Source organism: Meles meles, chromosome 6 (assembly GCF_922984935.1).
Source record: "Meles meles chromosome 6, mMelMel3.1 paternal haplotype, whole genome shotgun sequence".
Lineage (NCBI taxonomy): Eukaryota > Metazoa > Chordata > Mammalia > Carnivora > Mustelidae > Meles > Meles meles.
Genome location: NC_060071.1, coordinates 54353189 through 54373931, shown reverse-complemented (window position 1 = coordinate 54373931; position 20743 = coordinate 54353189). Strand labels below are relative to the sequence as shown.

The 20743-nt window shown below is 46.1% G+C and overlaps 1 protein-coding gene and 2 non-coding genes across 3 annotated transcripts; 1 reads left to right on the top strand and 2 right to left on the bottom strand.

Moving 5' to 3' along the window:
• Window positions 1–1204: 1204 nt before the first annotated feature.
• On the bottom strand, window positions 1205–1660 carry RNASE12 (ribonuclease A family member 12 (inactive)). Its single transcript, XM_046007824.1, has one exon. The coding sequence runs from the start codon at window positions 1658–1660 to the stop codon at window positions 1205–1207; it is 456 nt and encodes a 151-aa protein (XP_045863780.1).
• Window positions 1661–18515: 16855 nt separating this feature from the next.
• Window positions 18516–18587, bottom strand: TRNAP-AGG. Its single transcript has one exon. It is a non-coding gene; the product is annotated as a tRNA-Pro (tRNA).
• A 904-nt stretch (window positions 18588–19491) lies between these two features.
• On the top strand, window positions 19492–19573 carry TRNAL-AAG. The gene has a single exon. It is a non-coding gene; the product is annotated as a tRNA-Leu (tRNA).
• The last annotated feature ends 1170 nt before the right edge of the window (window positions 19574–20743 follow it).

Sequence of the window (20743 nt, the reverse complement as noted above, 5' to 3'; positions counted from 1 at the left end):
ATTACCCCTTGTTTCTCGCTACTCCTCTCTACTAACCCTCCCCTCCAACAAGGAGAAATGGAATTGTGGAGTAAGAGGCCTGGAAACCTCAAAGACTAGCGAGTCGAAGCCCCTCACTTCCCTGGTGTGGGGATTCATGCTCAGAGAAGAACAGGACTTAATCAAATCCCCGGAGTAAGGAGCCTCTCCTTCTTTTCATTCTCTCCCCTCACCTTCTAACTCTAAAGATGCCCTGCCCACAGCTGGATGTGGGAGAGCTAAACAACCAGCTCAGCTGTAAGATCTAAAAGGGGAAACAAGTTAGTAATCTGGATGCAAGTTCTCTGTTCCTTCCAGGGATGCAAGAAGAGGGGCACTGAGCTCTGAGAGTTTCAATCCCGTCCTAGAAATCCTGATTTGCTACTCTCCAGTCTTTAAGGGACATGGTTTCTGACCAGTCAGGCGATCCTTCTGATCTCCCTTTCCCTTTCTTTCAAGGCACAGAGGCAGCTGCTGAATGGAAACAGATGCAGTTTGAATTATATGTGCCATCTTTAGAGAAGTCCCTCACTGACTACTCCAAGTGCCTGGACACCTAGGATCAAGTCTGGGAGTACAACATGATGAAAGGAGACACTCAACTCCAGGTATAAAACTTAAGGGGGCTACCAAAAAGCCCCATAATCAAGATAAATAACATTTTAATGCAATAGTTAAAAATCTTAATTTAATGCAAAATAATCTCTGATCAAGAATCTGACCTTGTACTGGCACAATTCACTAACACCCTGACTCCAACCCTGTCAGACTGGATCTTGACTTAAAACTTAGATATTTCGTTCACCAGAGATTTCTGCATTAATTTTTTAAAATTTGTGTATCTAGATTACTGGGATTTGGGGTGCCCCTTAAATTTTGAACCTAAAGTGAGTGCCTCGCTCACTTTGCTCTAATCCCAGTTCTGCCTCAGATTCACTTTTGGCTCTCAACAAATGACCCAAAGAAAAGGGACAAGAAATTAAAACACATGCAGAGTTTATGATTTAATTCAGTAGAGTTTTTTTTTTTTTTATTAAAGCAGAATAAGAAGATTCCAGCTCAGCAATACTGGAAGGATAAATGAATTACTAATGGCTACCCAGTTCGCGCAAGGCATTACCCCAGGTCCACAGTTCAGGTGTGCCTCAGGGAGAGTGAGTACCCCTGAGAGAGAAAAGAGAGGATCTCAGGCACTGGTCTCAACTTCCTCAACATACCCCTGGAGACTAACTGGCCCCATGTCATCACAAGTGACCATGATGAACCCCTTTATGGAGGATACGCTGTACCTGCAGGCAGGATATCTAGTGCCTCCAATGAGCCCACACACAGTCATTTTGAACTTGGTCATGCTCTGGTAACATAAAATGGAAGAATGGTTCTGACAAACCCTCTTCTTGGAAGAGGTGCAGACCTTATTGATATTTCTAGGCCTCTCGTGGATGAAAACGTGCTCTTTCTTGCAGGTGTTGTCAGGTCCCCTGATGACTCTTTGCAAGACCATATGGTTGCAGTACCGTACGGGAATGTCACTCTGAGGGTAGTCTACATGCAGCTGCTCCATGGTTGGCTCCTCTCCTTTCTCATTCAGCTCATTCTCCCAGAACAGAAGCAGCAGATAAATGACCACCATTAGGATCATCAGGGGTAAGAGTCCCTTCACATCTTCTGCTCTAACTCCTATAGAGTAAGAAGAGACAGGACATAGCCGAGGGTGATCAGATTCCTCAAGCTCCTGCCTATGATTTGCTCCCCCATACTTGGGATATTTTACTTCCTTCTCTTTTGCTAATTGAAAGCTCATGTGAGGAGCACCTGGTTGGCTCAGTTGGTTAAGCATCTGCCTTCAGCTCAGGTCATAATCCCAGGGTCCGGGGATCAAGCTCTGCAACGCAGTGGGCTCCTTGCTCAGTGGGGAACCTGTTTCTCCCTCTCCTGTTCCCCCTGCTTGTGCTCTCTCTTCTCTCTCTCTCTCTGTCAAATAACTAACCAACTAAAAAAATAAAATCTTTAAAAATGATAAATAAAATCTCAAGTGACCCTGCAAGCTCCAGCTAAAGGTACAGTTCCTCACGAAAGCCCTTCTGGACTATTTCAGCTCTCCAAGTCTGGCACTGAACTGTTCTCTGATCAGTCAGGTGTGTTGTATTTGTTTTGCTTCTGCAAGCTCCTTGAGAGCTCCTGTTTCTCCTGAATCCATCAGAGTGCTTACCACAGAGCCAAACATGTAGAAGGATGCTCAGAAGTACCCACGCCTGATTGTTTTTTTCCTAGTGCCAAATGACTTCCTCTCCCATAATTGTATCAACATTAATTCCATCCAATTCCACATGTTTTCAGCACTGTCTACTAGTCTGTTCTTCCCAGTTCTTCCCGATCTCTCCTACTAGGCTAGTTACTCTCACCTGTTGTTTTTGCTGTAGCTCTCACTGGTAACATATTCTTGTGATCATGGATCTGAGAAAGTCCTAGCTGTTCCTTGACAATAATGGGTGGGCAGCCAGTTGGGTGTGGGGAGGTCCAGAATATAAAGAGGGAGGAGCCTGGGGGGAGTGTGCTTGGGTGCCACTAGGAAGGACAAGAAGTTACCTTCAGAGGGAGAGTTGACTAAGGAAGGCCCTAAATGTGCCCTCATTTAATAAGTGTGAAATTTCCCAAACATTTATTAAAATCCTGATGTGTGTCAGGCACAGAATCCTCTGTTTTCCAGATTTTCAGTTAGTCCTTACTACAAACCCATGAAGTACCTATTATCCCATTTCATTAACGAAGAGATGAGTTGAAGAGAGCTTCAGGCGGAGAGGGAGATGGCGAGAGTAACAAGAGTCTCACCCTCTCAACACTTCACACTTGAACACCAAGTTCTAGCAAGTGTCATTCCCATGAGGTGTCCAAGATAGGACAGAAACAACTCCCTGATGTTAACATTAGTCCTGATAAAGCCCTGGGCTGCTGGGGGAGCGTGGCAATGGTTCCTAAACCCTGCTGAACGTTGGAATCCCTTGCGCAGTTCTCAATGTCACCTTGAGACATTCTCCTTTAATTGATGTTGGGTGTGACCTGAGTTTGAGATTAGTAAAATCTCCCTAAGTGATTATAATATGGAGCAAAATTTGGGAATCACTGGCCTATGGTATTCTTGGGAAACTGACATGGGGAATGAGCAGACGAGGGTTTGGTGAAAGATAGTGTCATAAGGCATTGAGAAAATAGAAGACTTTTTATTGCCATCATCTCCTGGTCATTTGATATAGAAATGGGAAAATGGACTTAATTTTACTACTTCTTGCCCTGAAATGATTTCTCTTTTGGAGAGACACCTATAGTCTCTCCTGGGTACATTGGTGTCTTTCTAACTGGTAAGAAGAAAAGGATTTGGGGGTGGAAAATACTGGAAAAGTCTTCAAAAAAATGGGGTCTCTTTCTGTATAACAACAAAAGCATAATTCCAGAGCATGAAAACGAACGAGGAGGTTATTATTTACTTTCCCCAAATGTACATAATGGGCACCCTTTCAGAATTCAAAATGAAAGGGTGCCCATTATGTACATTTGGGGAAAGTTCCCAATATTCCCATATTCCTGTTCAGGATATGGGTTGCCCAGTGCCACCAAGACATAAATGCATTAGTTAATTGTTTCTAGTGAACAAATTTTGATTCACACACTATTTGCAGAAACATTTACACTGTATAAAGAGAAATATATATACATATTGTAACATGTTCAATAAATCCTGCTGAGACTTCCAAGTAGCTGAATCACAGATGGTATGTTAAGTTTACAAACCCGAAGGCAGTATTTGTCACAAAATTTATTCTCATCTGAGGCAGCTGAACCTGTCTGTATGTTTCAGAAAATTACCCTATAGAAATTGAACTGAGGGGGCGCCTGGGTGGCTCAGTGGATTAAGCCGCTGCCTTCGGCTCAGGTCATGATCTCAGGGTCCTGGGATCGAGCCCCACATTGGGCTCTCTGCTCTGCAGGGAGCCTGCTTCCTCCTCTCTCTCTGCCTGCCTCTCTGCCTACTGGTGATCTCTCTCTCTGTGTCAAATAAATAAAAAAAAAAAAAAGAAAAGAAATTGAACTGAGACTGTGTTCAATTGTTCAATAGTGTTGGCAGCCTGGGAGAAAATACTTGTAATGCCTAAAACCAATTAAGAGTTAAAATCTAGGGGGCACCTGGGTGGCTCAGTGGGTTAAGCCTCTGCCTTCGGCTCAGGTCATGATCTCAGGGTCCTGGGATCCATCCCCGCATCGGGCTCTCTGCTTGGTGAGGAGCCTGCTTCCTCCTCCCCCTCTGTCTGCCTCTCTGCCTACTTGTAACTACTCTCTCTGTCAAATAAATAAATAAAATCATTAAAAAAAAAGAGCTAGCATCTAGATTTAACGGACTCACTTCTGTCAGCAATAAAAAGGAAACGTCAAGGATGTCTGCATGGCTTAGCGAGTTAAGCCTAAGGTCGTGATCTCAGGGTCCTGGGATCAAGCCCCACTTCAGGCTCCCTACTCAGCGGGGAGTCTGTTTCTCCCTCTCCCTCTGCCTGCTGCTCCCCCTGCTTGTATTTGCTTTCTCTCTGTCAAATAAATAAAATCTTTTAAAAAAATTAACAGAGAAGAAAAAAAAAACTCAAAAACAATGAAAAGCCAATTTGAGAAGAGAAAAACCAAAGTTGATGAACGATGCCCAACTTCATTAGTAATCAAATTAATGGGAATTAAGATAACCAATAGATATCAGTTCATAACCATCAGGTTGTCAAAAATGAGAACTCTCACATCAAGTGCTGGTAAAAATGTTAGTGGGCATGAAAATCGGTGTGGTGATGCTGGAAAATAATTGTGAAGTATTTGGTGAAATGAAGAATGGGCATACCCTGAGTCCTTGGGAGTTCTTCCAGATGCAGCACATGGAAGGATATTCATTCCAACACTATTGGTGGCCAAACAGGACTGGAGGCAGCTCAAGTGTCCCCCATTAAAGAAGCACTGGATATATAGAATAAAATAGTATGAGGAGTTTCAAATAATGCACTAGCTTTACAAATAGCAACATGGATAGAACTCAAAAACATGGTGCTGTGTAAAAAACAGTAAGAAACAGAATGAAAATACCTTCCAGTTTATTTAAATTTTAAACATACATGCTCCAAAATAAGACAACGAATTTTCCAAGATTTCACAATATCTAAATAGGATGGAAGAACATGGATTACATACTCTAGCACAGGTGCCTAGGAGGGTGAGAGGAATAGAAGCAGGCACAAGGAATAAGAGGGGAAATAATAAAATTGAATAAAACAAAAGAGAAGCCTAGCACGGGCTGTAAATGGACTAGGACATACCCAGTTCCATGTGTCTGAAAAGGAGGAGGGAGGGAGGGAGGAAAGAAGGAAAGATGGAGGGAAGGGGGCAAGAGGAGGAAGAGAGGAAGAGCAGGAGGAAGAAGAAAAAGAAAGGAAGGAGTTGCCGGGGGAGGAAGTGAGATGAGGAAGGGGAGGAGGGGAGGGGAAAGAGAGGGAGGAAGATGAAAAAGATTAAGAAGAAAGGAAGGAGGGGCGCCTGGGGGCTGAGGTCCTGATCCCAGGGTCCTGGGATCAAGGTCCACATTGGGCTCCCTGCTCAGCGGGAAGCCTGCTTCTTCTCCCTCTCCCACTCCCCCTGCTTGTGTTCCCTCTCTCGCTGTGTCTCTGTGTCTTATTTATAAATAAATAAAATCTTAAATAAAAAAAAAGGGGGGAAAGGGAAGGAGAAATCGGCTCCGTTTTTAGATGCCTGCCCTTGTCCTAAAACTCTTCTCCATACCCTGATCACCCCCCACTTTGTTGAACCTTAGGACAATGCACAGGGCACTAGAGGAGCCACACAGCTGCTGGAAACTAAAATTCATGTCAGGCTGTAAAACCTCATGATTACTCATTTCATCACATGAATAAGCTGCCTTACAGAGTGGCCAGGGAACTCCCCAGCTCCAGCCTCCAGTGACAGCAGGCAGCCATCTCCATCTCCGAGCGACAGGGGAGGAAGGGAACACATACGCTGGGTGCCTCCAGCTGTCCTGTGTTGAAGCCCCCACACGGAGAGGGCGCGTGGCTAGGGAGAAATGCTCCCGGGTTCGGCTCTGCTACAGGAAGCTGCAGAGGTTGTTCATGTCCTGTGGATGTGCTTGGCCACCCTTGCAAGGCCTTTGCAGCCACCCCATGCTGTGCTCAACTTAAGGCAATGTAGCAGATGGTGTTTTCCAAACGTGGCCACAAAATTAAGAGGTAGCGTCCACGTGCTTTTCTGAGAACCTGGGTGGGCCTCTGTGCCTGCTCCCACTAAGGTAGTATAGTGCTAAGCGTCCTGTGTGACTTCTGAGACTAGGTCATCTAGCTTCTGTCTGGCTGTGGCTCTCTTGGGACGTTTGCTCCAGGTGCCTTCAGCCACCCGTGTATGAAGTCTCACCTATGAAGTCTAGCAATGTTGAAGCTACCGCCTGGAGATGCCACTTGGGTAGAAAAAGATGCCCACGTTGCTGCACCCGTTCCAGTTCCCTGATGCTTGAGTCTTCTCAGCCCAGGTGCCAGACTGCTGAGTGGAAAAACCTACGCAATCAACCAACTCTGGCCATCACGTGAATAAAAAACAGGCAAGACCTCAAAGAAGAACTGTCCAGCTGAGCTCAGTCAGCCTCCAGATTCAGGATCCACCTAATTGTTCCTATTTTCTGTCACTGTTTTAAGGTGATTGTGAAGCAGCAGTAGATAAGCAGAACACAGGACTCCCCACTTCGCTAAATCTCCCAAAGCAAATCCAGTCCCACAAAGGTTAAGGAAGTAATAGATACCACTGAAGTATTCTTGGATATGGAGTATAGGTTCTCACACAAACAGTAAAGCAAAATTAGTTCTATTTATTTTTTAAAGATTTTATTTATTTATTTCTTGGGGGGGGAGAGCACAAGCAGGGGTGGGGGGAGACAGGCAGAAGGAGATGCAGACTCCCTGCTGAGCCAGGAGCCTGATGCAGGGCTCAATCCCAGGACCCTGAGATGCCTGCGGTACTGAGTCACCCAGGCACCCTGCAAAGCTAGTTTTAAAATCTCCATCTGATGTGAAAGTCCTTAAAGTTCTTTTTTAACTCTCCAACTCTCTCCATCCCTGCCCGGAGAGCCTCCCCTGCTCTATGGGCTAGCTCACAAAGTCTCCTGGATTCCACCAGTCCCCCATGCCCCCTACCTTCCCATCAATCACCTTGTGACCAAATAAAGACCCTTCCTGATCATCCAGTCACTTAAAAAAATCAGTGAAGTCCTATAAGTAAATATTTTGCTACCTAGTGGCTATGAATCTTACTCTACAAACATGGGCAAGAAATTTACATTTCTTAACTGCTTCTGTGTCAAATTGAAATCAATTCTAAGTCTTCTAGCCTACTAAACTGGGGAGAAATTCAACTTACGCCATCATTAAGTTTCCTCTTCCTCCCTAGCTAGGGGTCCCTGAGACTCTGGAAGGCATGCCATTCTTACTGCTTCCCACTATGGGACCTGTAATGGCCAACAGCACCAACCAAAGGAAAAACTTTCTTATTGGTTTCCCTTATATATACTCTCTCTACGTGCAGAAACTTTAGAAGAATACTTTCAAATGAACTGATTTATTATAATTAGCATATTTATTGGTAGAATATATGTTTTGATCTTAAATGCTCTTAAATTGCAAGGTGCTCCAAGGTCCTCGACTTCAATCCCGGCGCCTGGCTTCTCTGTCCCCGTGCAGATGGCTGCTCTAGCTCTAGTTGGCATGTCTGCATTCCGCCACCAGGGGGAAGCAAGGCACAAAAGGGGCATGGCACTGCCTTCTAGGGGCACAGTTTCCCACATCATCTCCCCTTAACGTCTCATTGGCAACAACCTGGTCACGCGGTCACATCCAACTGCAAGGGACAGTGGCAAACGCTGGGAGTATTCTGGGTGAGCACGTGCCTGGCTCAAATCCTGGTGTCCTATGACTAAGGAAGAAGGAGGAGTAAACACTGGGGGACAAGCAGCAGCACTTTTCCTACTTGCCTTCAGGCAAACACTGTTCTGGAAAATGTTAATGAGTGCGCTTCAAGGAAAGAAGTGTCCTGATCAAAAGTTTCAAAAATACTGTTTATTAAGAGTCACAAGATTCACAAAGCATGAGATTCTGAGAAGCTTGGCTAATCTCATTTTATTCAGAATTTTACAAACTGATTTGAGCACGGAGCTTCATCTGACTATTACTGGTTAACACTATTAACATCCAAAGGATCATCAGTTTGGGAAATGATGCAAGGGAGTAGGATCCATAGATGGCATCTGAGTCTGAACCCAGGAAGCAATAGACAAAGGGAAACTAACTTAAATAATCCCAGTTTGTTAGATTTGGGGGCTTGTCCTTTCATTAATATTCACATAAAAATAATCCAAGGGCACCCAGATGGCTCATTCGGTTGAGCGTCCAACTCTTGATTTCCACTCAGGTCATGATCTCAGGGTTGTAAGATTGAGCCCCATGTGGGGCTCTACCCTGGGTGTGGAGCCTGCTTGAGATTCTCTCTCGCCCTCTCCCTCTGCCTCTCCCCATCTCTTAAAACAACAACAACAACAAAATCCAAAGGCTTCCCTCACTGCTATTAGAATTTTAGTTCCCTTCCCAAAACATTTTAGAAGCTTTCCAGAGGAGTGCTTTTTAAATTTCTTGTCCAAAACTGATCCTCCAGACTTCCTTGCTCTTAATCCCTGGCTTCTCATAAGTGCTTCTCCCCATGGGACTACAGCCTCTGACCTGCTTCACCATCCTCCCAAAGCCTGGATACAGGTCCTGTCCTGTACTCTCTAAAGCACATGAAACACAAGGATATGGTGTTTGGGGGGGGGGAAGGTTTTTGTGTTTTTTTTTTTTTTTACAAGATTTTATTTATTTATTCGATAGAGAACACAAGTAAGCAGAGTGGCAGGCAAAGGGAGAGAGACAAGCAGGCCCTTTACTGAGCAGGAAGCCCCATATGGGGCTTGATCCCAGGACCCTGGAATCATGACCCAAGCCAAAGGCAGCCACTTAACCAACTGAGCCACCCAGGCACCCCAAGAGAAAAATCTTAACACTAAATCACACGGACTGCTTCCAGCAGCCATCAGCAGGCCTTCACTAGAACTCCCTTTGAATGTCCCTTTCCTTGGTCATTCTGATATGAGGTTTGCTTATTCCCCTTATTATCCCCTGCTTTATATCTCCTCTTCCTCCAGTCCTCGGGCTCCTGCCCCCCACAGTGGTGACCACAGTGTCCTGGGAGGATGCAGGGCACAGTGATTATGCCACAAGGGGGAGCTAAGGGCACTCTTCTTGGAAATACAATTTTCTAAGTGCTTCACCCAAAGCTGAGGAAGCATGAATTGCCCCTATCAAAGAAGGGGAAAGGACAGAGGTTGCAGAGTATATTGGGGGAGGGTTAATAACCTCTCCACCCGGCACCTGTGTGCCTCAGTCATTAAGCATCTGCCTTCGGTTCAGGTCATGATCCCAGGGTCCTGAGGTCAAGCCCCGAGTTGGCCCCTGCTCAGCAGAAAGCCTGCTTCTCCCTCTCCCATTCCCTCTGCTTGTGTTCCCTCTCTTGCTGTATCACTGTCAAATAAATAAACAAAATACTTACTAAAAAAAAGGCCTCACCACTGGCCCTTAACCACCCTTGGTCTGCCACTGCCTGGCTCTCACAGATTAAAAATATATATATGCATATATGTGGTAGAGGCAGGTGGCTTCTAACTGAAATGTTTCAGTTTCTTGGCTACTAATTAAAAATACCTGGGCCTTAACCCAGACCTACTGAATCAGTCTCTGGAGGTGAGGTCCTGGAATCTGCTTTTGTAATCAGGAGGCCATCTCAGGTGATTACAATGCACACGGATGTTTAGGGTCACCACAATAGATGAGCTCCAAATTGTAAACAGCATAATTTCTGAAGAGTTGAACCCATCTCACAATTTTTATTTATCATATTGTAATAGGATACCCAGACCAGACAAAGGGTATGAGCTTGCCTCATAAGCAGCTCCTTGGACTGTCTCCCTCCCTGGACAGGGGGAGGACCTGCCCCCAACTGCACCACCTTTGGAGGAGGGAGGAAGGACTGGTCTGTATTCCTTAGTTGTGGTGCTCTGTTACCTGTGTTCTTTCGGCAAGCCTGAGAGCCATTTCATAGGGGATCATGGACATGAACTGGGTGATGTGGGTTCCATGGGAGGGAGGTTCCAAGGCCAGGCAGGAGGGCAGGAGAAGTGCCAGCGTGCCCATGGGCTGGCAGCAGGGCCCGGCAGGGACAGGGAGTCACAGTGGGGAGCTGGGAAGCTGGGGATGGGTTGCATTTAGGAAGGTCAGTTAGGGCAGAAGGGGCTCTCCTACCCCATCATTCTCTGACCCTCTTTGTGCCCACTTCTCTATCACCCAGATGCCCCTCCTTGAAGACTAAAAGTTTGGAAGTACTTCTAAATTGGGAACTGATTTCTTTCCTTTCTGTTCATTTCCACTAAGGAACCCTCCTAAACCATTTTCACTTCCTACCCTGGTGTGGAGAACAGTCAGATGATAGCTAGCTTCCTGGTTGGCTTTTTTGCTTGCTTTCTTTTTTAAAGATTTTATCCACTTATTTCAGAGAGAGAGAGAGAGAGAATGACCACTGGCGAGGGACAGAGGGAGAGAGAGAGAGAGAGAAACAGACTCCCTGCTTAGTAGGAAGCCTGATGCAAGGCTCAATCCTAGGACCCAGAGATAATGACCTGAGCCAAAGAAGGCAGATGCCTAAACGAATGAGCCACGCAGGTGGCCCAGTTTGTTTGTTTGGTTTTTAAAGATTTTATGTATTTATTAGGGGGGTGGGGAAAGGCAGAGGGAGAGAGAGATAATCTTTGTACCAATCCCAGAGCTGGACAGGGGCTCAATCTCATGACCCTGAGATCATGACCTGAGCAGAAACCAACAGTCAGTGAGTGAGTGAGTTAACCAATGCTTCACTGGCTGAGCCACTCAGGCACCCCGATCGGTTTCTTTCTAACCTTGGAATTGGGCCTCGCCTGTGAGGAAATCTATGCTGGCTCCCACAAACCCTCAGGCAGCCAAAGTAAGCCCTGTATCAGGAAATATCTCAAAGTGCAGTGCAAAGGGCATGGGGCCGTACCAGCTCCTCCAGGAATCTTTCTTTATGTTAACCACCTCCATGTGTCTCCGTGAGAAGCCCTTCTCCACACTTCCTATATGTAATTTAGGCTGAGTGATTGCTCTGTGGGGCTGCGAAGGGTTTATTTGGCTTCTTTCCCACATGCTGTGGGCGTCTGGAGATCCAGAACAATGAACCTGTTTGTTCTAGCACAGTACTGCCCAGTATGTCACAAGCGGTCAAAAAGTGTCTCCTGGGGCGCCTGGGTGGCTCAGTTGTTGGATGTCTGCCTTCAGTTCAGGTCATGACCCCAGGGTCCTGGAATCAAGCCCCGCATCAGGCTCTCTGCTCAGCGGGGAGCCTGCTTCACTCCCTCTTCCACTCCCCCTGCTTGTGTTTCCTCTCCTGCTGTCCCTCCTCTACCAAATAAACAAATAAAAAGTCTTGAGGAAAAAAAAAAAGCATTTGCAGAGTGGGTGGGTATGTGAAAGAAAATTCCTAAGATGGAGTCAGGCATGTGAAGGGGCCAGAAAATGGACTCGAAGCCCTTGGGGAAGGAAGCCGGAAGCGTGTCCTCACCCAGATGGAATCAAACCTCAGGCCCTGTGCAAACAACATCCTGGAAAACGGCCACGCACCCTGGCCACAAGGCTGCAAACACTCTTTTTTGCAGCCATTGCTTGTGATTCTCCAGTCTCATTCTAACAGCTCAGCATTAATGCAGCTATTGCCAATCACACTTTAGGCAAAACAACTCTTGTAAATTCTCTTTCCTCTTTAAGTACCCTAACCTCCTTGGTCTCTGCAGAGCACACTTTTGTCCTCTTGGTGCCTTCCAGATGGCCATCCCTAAGACCCCGAATACAAGCTCCTTTATCCCGCAGCTTGCCATTCTGTCTGGTGTTGGTCAACAGATGAAAAAGGGAAAGACTTCAGATCCTCTTCTCCCTCTGCCATGAACTAGCTGTGTGATCTTGGGAAAGTCCTGTCACCTCTGAGTCTGAGTTCCGTCATTCTCAAATGGAGGTAGGAGAAAAGAATAAAGGAAGACTTCGACTCCATAAGGTTCCCTTCCTGCTGTCACAAACTGAGTTTCTGAGCTAAACTTAAATGACCCCGATGGCTGTTCTCTTCAGGTGACAGTTTTCTGGCTACTACTTCTGTTCCCCCCACTCCCCCAACACACAGAGGGAGTAGAGATGCGGTCTCTTCCTCCCAGCCTGGAGTCAGGGTGAGCAGTGGGCAAACGGGGGCTGGCTCCTGACCACCAGGCCCAGAAGTGAGGAGGAGGAGCTCTGATTCAGGAATGTGGTAGACGTGGAGTAACCCTATGAAACGGTTTAGAAAATTGACATTTTGGTCAAAGGGACACACAGCTCCCCAAATCAGGAACACTTACTATTACCCAATGGGGGGGCAGGAAACATGAAGCACCCCTACTCTTGAGGGTTCACTGGCTACCTTTGGCAACTGCAGAGCAGTTCCCTAGACAAACGGTTACCTGCAGGATTCAGGTGATACCTTTCTAAGCCTCTGGGCCAGCTGCCAACTGCCCTCCGACTAGGTTTCTCCAGGTGAGAGAATCAGACTAAGAGCTTCTGTGTGTCCAAGAACAAGCTGCTCCCGACTTGGGCAGGCCATGTTCACAATCAAATCAGAGGCTGTCAATCTCAGCCTCACAGTAAAAAGTCCCAAGTTGTGGACAGGGGAAATCCTGTTCTCCCTTGGGGTCAAAGGAAACCTTTTTTGTTTTGTTTTGTAACTTTAGGTATATGCCTGAAATGACTGCCACCAGGCCATGGCCCAGAGGAGGTCATGTTGAGTGGAGGTTGCCTAAGCTTGTCTTTCTAACAGCTGCTTGGTAGGCCCCCTGTCCATTCAGATTTTCACTTCTGAGAAGGCTTTGATCTTAGCATATCTGGCTTCTCATGTGTGTCCTCAGGTCGAGCCCCCAGCAGTTTCCTTTGAATGCTCATTGGGGGAGGACAATTACCCGAGCCTTCCCCATGCACCTCCAAGGACATTCAGATCTTTCATACACTCCCAAGCTCTGCTCTCCTCTCCCTGCCAGTTCCAGCTCCCCTGAAATTCAGATAAGATTCCCTGAAATAACAATTGTCCCCTGACCCCACATAATCACTGAGGCCCTCAAGAATCAGATTCATTCAAAAAAACAAATGAACAAACTAGCTCCTTTCTCAGAAGCACCCAACTAGGACAGAAGGAGGCCTGGGAGTCCTGCAAGCGAGGTCCCTGTCTTGATACTGGCTCTGCCACTAGCTAGCTCTGTGGCCTTGAGCTTAATTCTGTGGTTCTCACCTACTTCTTTTAGTGGTGGCTGGGAACTGGAACGCATGAGGCCAAAACAACTGATAATTTTTAGAGTTGGTGAAAGCCATCCAGCTGTAACACTTCCTGATGCAGGCCTCTGTGATTATTAGAAGCTGAGTCAGGGCTCCCCATGTTTTTTTGTCAACCTTATTATACCATGGTAATCTTTTTAAAACACACAACTAGTTCTGGGCCTGTGCTATCCACCCCTATCCCCACCAAAAATGTGTCAATGGCTTTTCGTAAGTCTTAAAATAATGACCACCGTCCTGACCTCTGCCTACCAGACCTTGTATAGAGAACCTCACCTCAAACCACTCTCTCTGTGTCTCTCTGTCTCTCTCTATCCCTCCATACAGTCCTCCTTTCGGTTCTCTAAACTCACCAAGCTTCCTTCCAGCTCAAGGTTCTTAACATCTAGTTCTCTCATTATGGAATGCTCCTGACTCCACTTCCCATCCCCATTCTGCCTGGTTGAATCCCACAGGTTAAATCCTGTGGGTCCCTCCTTTCCTCACACAAGCCTTTCCGGAAACCCCAGAGTAAGTGAACAGCCTCTGTTTCGTTTTCATACCACTCTGTATTTTTTTTCTTTGTGGCCTTATCACTAGTACAATAAATTAATTGTATTTCCTGGTTTTTAAAATTATCTGCTTATTTCATGAGTGTAGAATCCACATCTGTCTGGTTCTGTGCACAGTGCCTGGAATACTATAGATGTTTGACAAATGTTTGTTCAATAAATGTTTAGTAAATGTTGATTGACTGGAAGAAGGCATGAGTGAATGACCTGAAGATTTTGTTTTTTGGATTTTTTTTAGATTTTATTTATTTATTTGTCAGACAGAGATCACAAGTAGACAGAGAGGGAGGGAGGAAGCAGGCTCCCTGCTGAGCAGAGAGCCCGATGCGGGGCTGGATCCTAGGACCTGGGATCATGAAAGCAGAGGCTTTAACCCACTGAGCCAATCAGGCGTCCCAAGATTTTTTTTTTTTTTCTTTTTAATGATAGTATCAGAGAGCTATTCTTTATTCTTTGTAAGACTCAGTCTTCTTTTGTGATACATTGGGTAGGACCCTGTACCACCACGCAGACCTAAGATCAGAAAGATCACAAATAATACATTAAAATAGATGAAGTTTGAGTGGGAGATACGGTTTCTGAGGCATTTTGACTTGTCTTTTTAAATGCATTATTTTTTAAACACAATTTATTTTGATAGAACCATTGGGACCACCAGTATTGCGGTCGGACCTGGGTAGGGACCGGAAGTGCTTGGTAGGGCAGCAGCAACATTATTCCTTTTGTATAGTGTGCACCCTTGTGCAGATGCATTTAAATCTTACACTGTGGTGAAGGGATGATTTTTATAATGCTGCAGTAGACTTGGATTACTTAGCTGTGTTCTTGTCTGATATAGAAAATAAATGTTTCGCATTATTTCCAAAAAAAAAAAAAATCAATGAAAGGAAAGAAAAATGTTGGTTTACCTCTGCTACTCAAGGCTCAAATCTAAGATTCTCTCTCAGAACAACTCACTTCAGCTGTTAAAGACCAGCTCCGGAGTTTTGCTAGCAGCAGTGGCTCAATTTTTTGCTCTCCCTCCAGATCCAAGGGATCCTATCCACCTTAATAAATAATTCAGCTTAGGAGCACATGGGTGGCTCAGTTGGTTACGTCTCCAACTCTTGGTCTCAGCTCAGGTCCCAATCTCAGGGTTGTGAATTCAAGCCCCACTTTGGCTGCACCCAGTGTGGAGCCTACTTAAAAAATATACTTTAGCTTGGGGCACCTGGGTGGCTCAGTGTGTTAAACCTCTGCCTTCGGCTCAGGTCATGATCTCAGGGTCCTGGGATTGAGCCCCCGCATCGGGCTCTCTGCTTCCCTCTCTCTCTGCCTGCCTCTCTGCCTACTTGTGCTCTCTGTCAAATAAGTAAAAAATCTTTTAATAAGAAAAAAAAAATATATATATATATATATATTCAGCTTAACTGCATAAGCACCATCTCCCTGGATGATAACACAGCTCTCTTCCCTATAAGTTCCACCTTTATGTCATGCACACAGAACAATCAGCAAAAAGGTCGTGGGGTGCCCAGAAATTAGCTTTTTATCTATGGTCTCTCCTTTAAGACTCTAAAGGGACGATCCATGACAGTACTTGTTTTGTCCACAAGGGGGCAGATTCCAGCTTGCATTCATAGCCCCAGAGAGCAGACACTGCCTGTTCATGCAAGTTTCCTGACCAGCAGAAGTTCCCACCCTCTCTTGCATAAATCCTCCCAGCATGCCAGCAATATTTCCTTAGGACTCATATTCACAGTGATCCCTCATCACAAAACCTGATCAAATGAGGCCGATGAAGTCCTGTTGGTTGTACAATTCCTTCCCTAACCTCAGTTTTCCTCTTCCTCTCTGGTGTCTCTATTGTGGACATCTGTTCTTCATCTTATCAAATCAATCATTTTAAGATCCTGCTCTGTGCAACCTTACAGTGTGACCCTCAAACACCATATGATTCAGAATCTGCTGAAAGTGATCAAACCCTAAAGCAACCCTGTTTTTGAGCAACGCTGCCTGGACCAAGTTTGCAACAGCAATCAATGGCACTGATACCCAATTTACAGCTCCCGAGAGCCTACTTTGTGCCTTCCTGTACGTCTGGCTGGAAGAGCCTTTCCAAGCTTCTTTAAAACATTAATAGGGCCATACTGTGGCCCAAAAGGAGAGCTGCCACAGAATATTTTCCAAGCATGCCCCCACTCTCAGACTTGCCCAAAGATGGAACTTTCCCCACACTGCAGGAGCCTTCTCTCCATTCAAGCCCCCAGTACCCTGAGTGCTACAGGATCAGGCATCCCTTATCAACCTGTATAACTCTGTGATTTAAAGCAATTCATAAAATGCATTAACCAAATATTTCTCAAGTATCTACTAGGTGCTAAAAACTGTTCCAGCCTCTGAGATGTCAGCAGTTATAAAAACCCTGTTCTCATGGAGCTTCCGTTCTGGTGATGGGAGAGGGAGAATTAAGAAAAGCAACAGCAGCAGCAGCAAAAGTCGGGTGGCGGTATGTGCAAAGAGGAAACTCAGAGTGGAGAAAGGTGGACAGAGAGCAAAGAGGGTGGGTGCTAGCTCATGTAGGTGGTCAGAGAAGTCCTCCCTGGTAGGTAGTAACATCTGTGCAGGTGTCTTAAACGCAGTGAGGAACTGAGCCATGGTGGCAGGAGGGAGATAAGACTAAAGGCAGAGAAAAGGGCACGTGCAAAGGCCCTGGGGTGGGAATTCCTGTGGCATACTAAGGGTTAATGTCATTGGAATGCAGCCACCTGGAAGAACTAAGTTGTAGGTGATGAGGTCAGCGAAGTGAGGGGAGCCCAAGAAGCGGCAAAATCACAGATTTTTTTTTTAAGCCATGACAAAGAGCTTTGATTTTATGCTGAATGAAATGGAGACCCACAGAGGGTTTTAAGCAGTGACCAGCTCTGACCTAGGTTTCAACAAGATTGTTCTGTCTGTCCTGTTGAAAAGAGCCTGAATGGCACAAGGGCCAGCCGGAGAGACCTGCAAGGGGCCACTGCAGCAGCAGAGGGGAGAGATGGTGGTGGCTTGGGCTATGGTGGGGGTGGAGTCAGTTAAATGTTTGGATTTTTTTTTTTTTAGTATTTTTCACTTTATTAAGTAACGTGCCTCAGCAATGCAGTGAAAAGCCTACACCTAAAGTAAACTCTGAGCAAATGTACTGATAGAAATGACAAGATACAAAAAGGAGTCATTGAAAACTGGAAGATGATTCAGATTAGACCAAAATGAAATCATTGTTTTACATATATTTTTACTAAGAAAAACTTGGGGTTTAGTATTAGGATGCCATTTTCTTATATGCTGACTGGATTCTGGAAAGATTCTAACCATACAGCCAACATCATATGGTAAAGGATTGAATGCAGGTTGTTGAGAGAGAGGGTTAATGGATGATTCCAAGATTGTTTTGCGGTTTTTCCAAATATTGAAGAGGTACCAGAAGTTAAAGACTCAGCAGCGTAGCTAAGAGTGAGGTGAAAAATACCTGTGGTTTCTAGCTCATTCATCAGGTGAGTCAAGGCTTATGTGACTGAAATAGTAGGATGTGATCCATCACTAAATACCCAGCAGGTAGAGAGTGGTGGGAAGGTGTGATGTTAGGATCTAGTCCTTTCTATAAGGATTGAAAGCCACACATGGTTTGAGGTCCCCCTCAAACCACACACTCTGACCCACTGGGCGGCCTCTTCTCTTTTGGAGTTTCCCGCTCTTAGCAGTCTGTTTCTGTGGCCTGGGTATGTAAGGAGGGTCACAGAGGAACTAAGTGTGACACATGGTTGCACCCAGAACTAAACTTACCCAGATGCCATGCCAAGGGCTTACCCTCACAAAATTTAATTGGAATTGGAATTGGAATGATTGGAATGATTGAATTGGAATGATTGAAAAGCACCACAGATGAGTCCAATATGCCGGCAGGCCTGAGCGTGGTCGTTAGAAGGTCATCCCACGGTGTTACAGCATCTGAGACTCCGCTGCCCCCACAGGCACGAGGTCCCCGGAATGTTAGGCCCGAAGGAGGGAAGGGATCCTAGGCTTTAGGTGATGAGACACCTTGCTGCATTTGCTGACCCTTGGAGGTCCCAGCACCCAAAGAAGGGCCCCCATGATTGCAGTGGAGGAAAACTGAGGGTTATGCAAAACGATTGATATAAAATAGGCCTGGCCCAGTCCTGAATGAACAATTTTTGGATAACGACAAAAAACTGAAGAGAAATGATGATCGACTTTAGAAACAGTGATTTTCTAAAAGAAATGCTATATAAATTATTTATAAAAACATCTGGCATTTATCCTGATTTAAAAGCACAAAGATTAAGTGTATAAATCTGAACTAGTGGAGCATAAGTCGGTGCCTGTTCAGTAACATTAATATAGAAGGTTCTCCCTGAAGCCTGATGGTGACAAGAGGAGAAAAACAGGGCTCGTCCGGGATTTGAACCCGGGACCTCTCGCACCCTAAGCGAGAATCATACCCCTAGACCAACGAGCCACCCCTGAATCTGCCTTCCATTTCTAAACCTTAGTAAAGAAAATTTTAGCCACGTCCACAGATGGCTAAAAAAAACAAAAAACAAAAAACTCCTTTTTGCAACTGTGGGCATGGGGTGACGCCTAGTGGATGAACCAATCACTGCATGCTCCCTCGTCCCAATGCCGGAAGACGGGCTCCTAGAATACTGATCCTTTTCTGGGAAAACCCAGGCATCAACGAGAATAATTTCCGCACATTTTCGCTGCGGGAATGGTAGGAGGCCATCGCCTCAGGCACGGTCAGGGGCTGCGGGGTGACCCCAGGGCCGTGGGGAGGGGAGGATGTGCCCCGCCCGGAGGGCTGCCTGCGGCCCGCGGGAGAGCGGGGCGATGGGGAGGCTCCTCCCGGTGCCGGCACACTGCTGACAGCTCCTGGGTTCGACCAGGCTCGGGCGTCTCCGGACCGGCCTTAGGCTCCACGGAACGTCTCCGGAAAGCTTCCGCGCCTCCCCGCGGCGCCTCCCCGCGCGTCCGGGCGCCCAACAGCCGGCCGGCCCCAGACTCGGCGTGGCTGGCGGAGCTAGAGCTCCCGCCGTGTGACGCCCTCCATGAGGGGCCCCGCCAGACGGAGGAGGGTCCCGACTCTCCCTGATGAGCCTGTGCCCGGCAGGCGCCCCGAACACCTAGACCTCACGGGGGTTGTTTTATCTCAGGACAGGACGTGCGGTACGGCCCTTTCCATCAGTCTCGAACACTGCGGCTTGGAAAGAGAGAGAAAGCCACACAAAGCAGGAAGGAATGCAAAAAAAAGAGATAGAAAACCCCGGACAAACTGCAAATGGATGGGCCATGGAGGGGGGGAGGCGTGGGGAGCGGGGAGGAGAGGAAGAGTAGAGAACGTGCTTCAGCTGGCTGTCGTGGCAGGTAGCGTGGCCGAGCGGTCTAAGGCGCTGGATTAAGGCTCCAGTCTCTTCGGGGGCGTGGGTTCGAATCCCACCGCTGCCATCGTTTTGTTTGTTTTTTTAAACCGTTTGTTATAGCGATGATTGCATTGAGGTAGCCATGTTAGAGCAGTGAATGTCTTCGGGCTCCTTTCGCGCCCAACCGCTTTCTCTAGTTGGTGGGACTCTAGGTATGCACTGTTTTGCAATTTCTCATATTTTTTTAGTCTTTCAAATCTCAGAGTTCTTATTAAAGAGCATAATGCCATCGCATTTATGATGCTTTGAACCCATGGTTTCTCGGAGGTAAAGTGCTAGTCCTTTAATATCATCAACCTATATCCTTTGCTTTGCCTTTCTTCACTCAACCGAAGAACGAAGTTTGATCTCTTGTTTTGTTATTGACACTGTTGAACCGTTGAGGAGTACAAAAGACATGAGCAAAACATAATGCCTGCGCGCAAGGAAAACCCACTGACCAGACTGGAAGAGTAACCCAGTCTTGACACACTGTAAGACATCCTCAAGCAGAAGACAGATGCCCTCTGAGGAAGGCAAGGCAGTCATTTGGGGAGGGTCCTAAGGGGCCAGCCCTGCACTTAGAATACCAGAGTTCCACTTCTCACATTACTAGCTGTGTGACCTTGGGCAGGTGGCTTATGTTCTCTGTGCCTCGACTTCCTGACATGTAAAATGGAGATAGTAATACTGCTTACCTCATAGAAGTTGCATGAAAATTAGTTCATGCACCTAAGGTGCTTAGCACAGAGTCTGGCGGTCAAAAAATGTTAAGTGTTTTCATAAGTTAAATACACATTTTGCCACATTTGAGACTACAGGACCTACCCTTTCTTTTCTCCCACTGAGTTGAAATTCCACTACAGATTAGATGCGATTGTCTACAAAAAGCTCCAGAGAGCAAAGAAATCTCTATGAAAGTTCTTGCTATTTATCAATACAAACATTTATAATTCTTGTGTCTGCAGATAAGCAATTTGGTAGTATCTCTCTGAGAAGAAGCCTGAGTTGGGTACCGGGGCCCAAGTGGAGAGACAATCAAGTTAGGCTTTCCATTTTTAATATAAGCCCATAGCCATGGTTCCTATCCTTTGGGAAGATTTTAATATGAGTCTACAAAAGCCAGAAATAAATGCTATTTAATTGTGGCTTCTGGAGGCCAGCAGATATGTCCAGGAAAATGGCAATGCTCATTCATTCACACATTAATCACCCA

Excerpts from the sequence above, each read along its gene's own strand:
- RNASE12 (XM_046007824.1), bottom strand. The coding sequence starts at position 1,660 with ATGATCCTAATGGTGGTCATTTATCTGCTGCTTCTGTTCTGGGAGAAT.